The sequence below is a fragment of the Mya arenaria genome, chromosome 3 (genome assembly GCF_026914265.1).
Source record: "Mya arenaria isolate MELC-2E11 chromosome 3, ASM2691426v1".
NCBI lineage: Eukaryota > Metazoa > Mollusca > Bivalvia > Myida > Myidae > Mya > Mya arenaria.
The window spans coordinates 87,902,800-87,912,423 of NC_069124.1; the positions used below are offsets into that span (position 1 = coordinate 87,902,800).

General features: G+C 36.3%; 1 protein-coding gene across 1 annotated transcript in view; it reads right to left on the minus strand.

The window, feature by feature from the left end:
- Nucleotides 1–9,129, minus strand: part of LOC128226655 (uncharacterized) — a 54,302-nt gene extending 45,173 nt beyond the window's left edge. Inside the window, exon 1 of the mRNA XM_052936626.1 lies at nucleotides 8,885–9,129. Coding sequence (XP_052792586.1) covers nucleotides 8,885–8,895 — 11 coding nt within the window. The 5' untranslated portion in view covers nucleotides 8,896–9,129. The remainder of the gene's footprint in view (nucleotides 1–8,884) is intronic.
- Nucleotides 9,130–9,624: the final 495 nt, after the last annotated feature.

Here is a 9,624-nt window from a genome sequence, read left to right on the forward strand (position 1 = left end):
CCTGAATAATACATCCATGAAATTTCAAGTCTGTACTACAAATACTTTTAGAGTTACGGATGACACAAACTAAAATGCCGTTTTTTCACTAAATCAAGGCCCAAAACTCCGTAAATATAAATTTTGGCCGGATGAAAATACCCAGGTGCACAAGTTCACACCCTGAGTAATACATCCATGAAGTTCAAGTCTGCACTACAAAGGCTTTTAGAGTTACAGATGACACAAACTAAAAATGCCATTTTTTCACAAAATCAAGGCCCATAACTCCGTAAATATCAATTTTGGCCGGATGAAAATACCCAGGTGCGCAAGTTCCCACCCAGAGTATTACATCCATGAAGTTTCAAGTCTGAACTACTAACGGTTTTTGAGATACACGCGACACAAACTTTTCGGAACGTACAGACAGACGGAATGACAGACAGACAGACAGACAGACGGACGGACAAAGGCAAATCTATATGCCCCCCCCCCTTTTTTTAAGAGAGGGGGCATAAAAATACATGTTGTACCATTTATACAACAAAAAGTAACAAAGAGCAAAGCTCGCCTAGAGCTAACTGTTTGAAATAAGTACATCCCCTCCATGTCTAGGTTTTTTGCCCTGGAGTTAGGCCGGACAAAGCTAATTTTGCCTACTTTAACACATCAAGGGGAGATAACTCTGGTCAGGGTCATGTGACCCGTACCAAATTCACAGAGGCGAAAGTTTACAACATGGCCATTAATTTCTGAAAGTTTGATAAAGATTTGTTGAATAATAACAAAGAAGAATCCCGGACAGGGCTTATTTTGCCTACTTTAACACATCAAGGGGAGATAACTATGGTCTGTAGTGGACATGGTGTTTATTATATTAACATATGATAATAAATATCATGTCCACTACACTGCTCTGTTTGCAACATAAAATATTGTAGTCTGGATATTGTTCTACAAATTACAAGTATAATTCACAAACTATGAAAATGATCTAATAATATATGCATAGTAGGCAGAGTTTTTTTTACATGAACATTAAACAGGTAAAGGGTTAAAATTTGGATAAAACATATTTTCATCATCTTTAATTATGAAGTATCTATATTCAGCCTTCCATTGCATCTCCATTTCAAATATAAGCTCCCTACAGCAAATATTTCAACTATCAATCAGATTTAAACTAAAAATGACTCAGTTCAAATCCTGTGAAATTTGACTAAAATTATCAATTGTTTGAAACAGTATCTATGCAGAATCTATGTTCAGCATACAGGGCACTTCCATTTCAAATATGTGACGTCGTCTGAGAAAATGGGACCAATTGCGGAAAACATGGTGACATTATATATCAGCTGTTTTCACACATGTGTCGTTATTTTTTAGTTTAATCTTCACACACAGAGAGAGAAAATGTTTTCTCTACACGTCTATGGGTGACAAAAAGTGCAGACTTTGATCAGACGTCGCGCAGAATGAGCGGCGTCTGATCTAAGTTTGCATTTTTTGTCCCGCAATTGGTACCATTTTTTCAAACGACGTCACATATAAGCTTCCTAGGGCAAATATTATTTCATGGAGCAACAGTGCATTACAACACTAACCCCAAAACCTTAACAGATTTCAGCCAAAAAGAATAAGTCCTATAGGCTATTACAGGTGTAATTATGAATAAAATTTAAAACTTAATTTCAATTAAGAAATGAACGCCTTCTCGCGTCTGTTCTCGGGTATATGAATACAACAGGTCGCGTGCAGAGTTCGTAAACCCCGAAGGGGTTTACATTAACTATGCATGCGACCTGTTGTATTCATATACCCGTTGAAATGTAGCGAGTAGGCGTTCATTTCTTATATTTATATTATCATTTATATTATTTCTAATTATATCAAAAGAATAATAGTCGATTTATTGGATGCCTCGAGCGATCACAGTAGCTCATCCTGAGCTTTGCTCAGGTGAGCTAAAACGCGTGACATGAAAAGTGTGACGGACAGACAGATGGACGGACAGACGGCTGGACAGACGGACTAAGACAGACGCCAGAGAAGTGATCGTTTAGTGTCACCTTCTGCCTACAGCAGGTGACACAAAAACCCTAGAACCATCAGTACTTCTGCCCCAGCTCCTGACACAACCAGGTTTTGTTATTATGGGCTATTACTCAATAATCGTCTTGAAGAGACAATTCAAAACTATAAGTCCCGTGCATGGAGGTCAACTCTCGTCTATTATTTCCCAAGACCATAAACATAATTCTGACAACAAAGCATCACAGAGTTATGGCTCTTGGTCAGATTAAAGCCCTTGTGATTGTAAACAGCTGTGTGAAGTTTCATTGCAGTAGCTTCAAGAACAAAGAAGTTATAGCCAAGGTTAAAGTTTTTCATGCCTACACCAACCATGACAATGACGACAACAACGACAATGCCAACTCCTATATACCCCTTCTCGAACTTGGTTTCTGGGGGTATAAAAATAAGCATCAACTACAGACCATGATCATCTATAACACCACATAAGGTAGTCCTTAGCTGAATGCGTTTCAATTAATGGTACTGACTAGATTAAAGATCACGGTGGCGATGACCTATTGATCGAGTTATTCAAGTTACGGTATTGAGCAGAAATGTTTGAGTGCACAGGCATTCTATATATCAGATAACTGTGACATTGACATTGATTTGGTCCCTAATTAAGTGTTGCCTTGGTGCCCGATAACATAACCTTCAAATTAAAGATAGCTACTGGTAGTATTTGAGATTGGTGACCCAACAATGTATTATACATTTTTTTATATATTCCATGAGAACTCTGAATAATTGTTGGGTCATAAAACAATTGACCCAACAATGTAATATATATATAACTTGCAAAACTCCAAGAATTGTTGGGTCATAATTTTTTAATCCATGGTTGCCCTAAGCTGAATAGTATTAAAGTTATTGAGCGGACAAGAATGGCTAACAGACAAAAAGACAATGTATTATACATTTTTTTATATATTCCATGAGAACTCTGAATAATTGTTGGGTCATAAAAAAATTAACCCAACAATGTAATATATATATAACTTGCAAAACCCTAAGAATTGTTGGGTCATAAATTTTTAATCCATGGTTGCCCTAAGCTGAATAGTATTAAAGTTATTGAGCGGACAAGAATGGCTGACAGACAAACAGACAGAGGGATGGACAAGCGGAAGATGCGCCATAACAAAATACAACCAAAGTTTCTTTGGGCATATAAAAAGAAATGATTAACAAGAGCTGTCACAGTCACATGACACATGCCCCAAAAGGACTGGGTCTAGCATGAAGGCACTTTTTCACAATTGTGCATGCAATAGGGGTTGGGAGTGCCCATTTACGCACTAATGTCAAAGGTGAAGGTTTGTGATTTTTTAAGATTTAACTTACTGACCTACTTTATGACCTGGCCCCACCCTTGATTGAACTTGATCAAGATATTATCAAGAAATAATCCTGAGCTAGTTTCAGGAAGATTGGGTAAAAAATGTGGCCCTTAAAGCCTAAATAGGATTTTTCAAAGATTTGACCTACTGACCTACTTTTTGACCTGGCCCAACCCATGGTCAAACTCGATTGAGATATCATCAAACAAATATTCTGACTGAATTTCAGGAAGATTGGGCAAAAAATGGGGCTCCTACAGGGTAAACAGGATTTTTCGAAGATTTGACCTACTGACCTATTTTTTGACCTTGCCCCATCCATGACTGAACTCGATCAAGACATCATCAAGAAAAACATCCTGAGCAAGTTTTTGGCCCGAGGTCTGACCAAAACTGTCACTTTTGTTTTGGCTTAAAGGGATTCAAAAGAGTTCCTATCCAATTTTGTCTACTATATATGATCATTTTCATCAGGTTTTGCAAAAAAATTAATGACCCAACAGTTCTTAGGGTTTTGTAAGTAGTATATATTACATTGTTGTGTCAATTCCATTTGGTTAGCACTGCCTGATACTTCACTAGTCTTGGTCTGAGATTAAACTGTCTCACTAGTCTTGGCCTGTGAGTAAACTGTCTCAATGGTCATGGTCTCTATGGGAACAGGACTTGTATGAAAACAATTTATGACCCAACAGGTATTCATGTATAATATGTTGTTGGATCACTGATCTCCATTACAGCTTGTAGCTTTCTTAGCTCTAAAGGTAACCTTAAGGGGCATCTAGGCAACATTGTTGGTTAATTCGGAACCATATTAACTGTCACTTTTGTTTTGGCTTAAAGGGACTCTTTTTGGGCCCCTAGCCAATTTTGTCTACTATATATCATCACTTTCACCAGGTTTTGCGAGAAAATTTATGACCCAACAATTCTAAGGGTTTTGCAAGTAATATATATAACATTGTTGGGTCAACTGTTTCCATCTGGTCAGCACTGCACTGCCTGCTGCCTCATTAGTCCAGGTCTAAGATTAAAATGTCCCACCAGTCCTGGTTTGAGAGTTAATTGTCTTACAAGCCTTGGTCTGAAGTTCAAACTACATTGTTTAGTGAACAGGGGTGCCAGGGGGCAAAGCCCCCGAAAGCTCCTGGGTTTAAATGGAAATCAAGACTCAAAATGCAATCTCCTGCTACCTTTTGAACTGTCAAGTGTTATGTATTCAGTTCACAGTTGGGACTTTTCAATCAAATGAATGAAATAACCATTTTGGTAGAAGCTGATAATGATTATCAGCTTCTGTTCGAACGTTTTCTCCATTCACACAAGACTATTCCAAAGTCTTAACACTTTACTCCTAGGCCTGCAACAATACAGGTACTTCTCGGTTCGGTTCAGTTTCGATTATTACCCTCTCGGTTATCGATTATTCGGTTCGGAAATAGGGAACACAAGATAATTATAGAAACACTTTAAAACAACTCATTTACTTGCCAATATTCATCTAATAAGACTAATATATACATCTGTCAACTGTATCAACTATCAAGTTATGCTGCAAGCCTTCTTGAAGAAGCCGAAATGCTTCCAAAGTGCCGATTTTAAAGCAGCCAGTGGATCGCACAATTCAGACATTTTTACCTAACAACGGTAGGCAGAATATTATCGGCAAGCTGATTGGTCCAAATAAGCGGTATAGTCTAATGGGCCGTCATGGCCGTAAATTGACGCACCGAACCGAAATTTTGCGGCGCCAAACCGAAAATCGAACCGAGAAAAAAGAATCGAAAATAACCGAACTTCGGTGAACCGTTGCAGTCCTATTTACTTCATACATTAATTTTAGATCATCACTTCATTTTCTATAAATTTGTATTGTTTACAAATTTATAGAAAATGAAGTTAAAAAAAAAGAGCACAAAATGAACTTGAAAAAAATGATGGTCTGAATACCTTTAAAAATATCATGGGAAATGGAGCATTTTGCTCTATAGGAGCACATACTCTAATTTCATTTAAATTTTCAACCACTTTAAGTTTCAAAGGTTTCAATAGGTGCACTGTGCTTGTGTGGAGGAAGGGTGAAGTCTGAGCATGCAAGAATAAGAGACCTGGTCCAAATTTCATAAACAATATCCGACTCAAGCTTATGTGAAAACTGTATTTGAGCTGAGAAAAAAACATAATTTGTTTTTGACACTTGCCCACTAATTCTTAATGTGTTTTAGAAACATATTGAGAATGAGTGGGCAAGTGTCCAAAACATTTTTTTTATTTTTTTTGGACACTTGCCCAAAATCCGGAATTCTGGAATTTTGTCACCCCTGAGTGAAACAAGCAGAGCAGACCCAGATCTTTAGGAGCTGCCTGATCTGGGTCTACTCTGTTTGCAAGGGCGTGAAAACACGTGATAAACAGGTAAATGGTTGAGAAAGGTGCTAATGAAATTTTCACATGATGTCACATCGTCACCTTAAGTCCACAAAAATGTTACTCCTTCAAAAATGCGAGGGCGTTACATCTTTGTGGAATTATAAATGCGACAGCATGTTGTTATAAAATAGGCACAAGTGGCTAAAACTGCTTCTGGATAAGAGTGGGTGTATCCTTGAAATGTTCTCGAGATATTTTTATCCAGTTTTGAAATACTTTAAAATATGATTTAATAAAATGGAAAGCTTTCGTAACACTGACACGATACTACCAGGAAACACGCTGATTAAACCCGGAAGTGGTACTGTGGCCGTATCTGCGATGCCCATATATTAGACATTCCCCCTGTTCTAGGAATCCAAACATCCGGTTGCGATTCTAATAAGTGGTCAAACATAGGAATAGATTGAGAAATGGATATTTTAGAACATGCAATACACACCTTATCTTAAGCTCTGATTAATTATACACAATTGCTAGTCAGGACTCGTCAGGATTTGTCAGTGCTTTACAAACATCTTTCACAACCAGACAGCAGTGTTTGGAAAATTTAAACACATACACACTTGTTGACAGTTGTTAGATAATACTTAGTGACGACAAACTTGCTTTGCCTATGTGTTATTTTTGGTTGTCTTCGTCTGCTTTCGGATTATACACTGACGAGCAATGAAAACGCAACAAAGAATATATGCTTCAATATCTTTTGAATGCAAACATATACACATCTCTTAAGGTCGTCATTTCATCTAGCAAAGTGTTAAGATTTAATGCCTGCAGAAAAAGAAAATTTAAACAAGGCATTGCCTGAGAGACGGGTGTGCAAGATGTGGTACCCTGAGCAACACAGTTACCACGCCTGTGTCAAGCTGACTGTAACTTCAATACGATGGCTACGGCGCAACACGACAATTTGCAAAGCCGATGACAACTTCCACCGTAGTCCCTAAGTCTTCTTGACACAGTTTCCAATGTTTTGGTTTACCACCGTGTCCTGACCAAGTCTTCTGTCGTCGATTGGGCTGCAAGGAATCGATTACGTTAACGTTGGTAGACATTCTGTCTTGACGGCGTTGCACGCTGTGTACCTTGTCATGGACAGTCTGAAACGGAGCCCGTGACGTTATACCGTTCAATTTGAAGACTGACTTTTCGATTGTTTTATCGTGTCATTGCCTATTTCTTAGAGATTTGCTATTTCAGGTGATTTTCATAAAGTAAATCAACGCACACGTGCAATAAAAGTAAAAACGAATTTTAAAAACGTCGCTAAGAAAGCGTGCGCGTCGCGGACGTTGAATACGCCAGAAGTCCGGCCGTAGTCAGTCATGGTTGATTTCAGAAAACAAAACCCATTTCAGGGAGTAGCATAGGTAACTAATATGAAATATGTCTTGGTCTGTTGTCTACGAAAATGCACGTTTTGTAGTTACACTCAAAAATACTTGTTGCATTTTCATTGCTCGTCAGTGTACCCACTCCCCTATTGTATGTTGATTGTTAACTCATATCAGAATGTCAACCAGCTTGGATCCGAATGGGACGTCCAATTACTCGGCGTCTCATTTGGATTCAAGTTGTATGCTTATGAAGTTATACGATGATGTACAGGAAAGAAATAAAAAAATAAACCATTATTTAGCATTTAAGAAACAGATTTTTAGGGAAGGAGCATTAAACTTCATAGAAAGTAATATTTAGAAAGTTTTCTTGCACTAGAATGCCTGATTTTTTTTCCTGGGATCTATACTGGCTGACATAGGAGTTATTCTATGAATTAAATTATTTTGAGTTACATGTTAATGTTCACATCTACCCAATAACTGATAGAGACACATTCTAACGCATCTAGAGAATGTAGAATGTGATATTTAAAAACACGATGAAACATGGAAACTTTGCTCCTAAGGAGCAAATTCTCCATTTTACATCATATTTTCAAAGCTATTCACAAGCAAAAAAAAAAAAATTGAATTATTTATAGAAAATGATGTCATCATCTATTTAATAGTACATCAACTAAACGGTTAAGGTGTTATATTGCTACGTTAAGGTTTGTTGTTACTGTGTATGGAAAAAAATAAGTATAACATATACCAATAACGATAGCTTTTCCACTTTATTGTGATGTCCCAATATATTGCAATATTGGGTCAAAATATATAATATAATATACAAATATACACGAAACACGGTGCGTGTATATTTGGCGACCCAACAGTGAAATTGCGACCCAATAAATGTGTTTAGGAATACAGGTTGCAATCACGTATTTGACCCTGCAGATACATTTAAAACAAACAATTATGTTGGGTCCTTATATGTTGGGTCTTTGACCCAATATTGAGGTATGCCCCAATAAATACACCGTGGACCCAATAATTCGGGTGTAAATATCAACAGGGCCCCAATATTTTAGAGGTTTTAAAACTATATATATATATATATATATATATATATATATATATATATATATATATATATATATATATATATATATATATATATATTATTTTTTATTGGTACCCAAATGAGATGTTATCATAATTAAACCCTTATATGAATCTTACACTACAAATGATTGTTTCTACTGACCATTTGTTTAAATGTTTAATGCAACTGTTTTCTTATACATGTATAGCAGTTAAGATTAGTAAATGCGTTGTGTATAACTTATGTCGTAGCCCATGTTACACATGGAACTTGTCTTTTTATATAAATGGAAATGAGTGATCAACTTTATATTTCTCATGAGAAGGCAGTTTTCCAATCGATTTTATTTTAGTAAATCGGCAACCAGCCGTCATTGATTTTAATCAAGTGAAGCGGTAGAAAGAAACAGAGACTGGCCTTGTGAGTAAATATTTTACATAAGGTTGACCACAGAAAAAGGTCGCACCAAACCATTTATGCTTGCAATTATATTTACTATCAATCTTAAAAATGAGTTAGAAATGGAACTAATATAAGATATACAACAATATTATACACTTCACCGCATCAATATAAACATGCTCCGTATTACCTTACAGTTAAATGCAAATATTTCCACTCACCTTTCTATCATTAAGACAGTTTATCCATCTGTAATCTGTTTGAAAACCTCTTGATAGAATGCCATATAAGATGATTGCTTCTAAAATGGATCGTAAATATTGAAAGAACTTAACTGCGCGACATGTAAATCACCAGGAGAAGTTATATTCTACCGTCCATTACACCGTATTAAACACAAACTGGTATGTTGGCATATTATTCAAGAAAAATGGGCGTTTTAAATTGGTAACAAAAACGTCCATTTAATTTTTCACACTAAATGTTTAAACTTATCTTAAAAGACCATACAATTTGAAACTTAAATAGCATTGAACAATTATTGATCTATGATTAATTGTAGTGTCTCTATTACAAAGCCATACAATTTATCAGTGATACTTTGGATTTAAAGGTTAAATAAATTTGAAGACTCGCACAGTTAAACAGCCTCATTAAAACACAAAACTTGTCAAAAGGTGATACAAAAGAAATGTTTGTATAGGTGCGGTAATGCAAATATAACACTAGCAAAATCAGTGACTGAAAATTAAAATATATATGCAAATAAATGACTTGCTTAACAACGATACGAACGGAAAGGCAAGACGTGTGCATATACAGGTAGAGATTAACAAAAACATTATTCAATGGCGCAAAATAGGAATACGATAACATTAAGGCGTTGCTAGGACCACGGTAACGAGTTGTCCAACTCTTATATTTTGTACATGTATGATTTCTTTAAGCGTTTTGGCCTTTG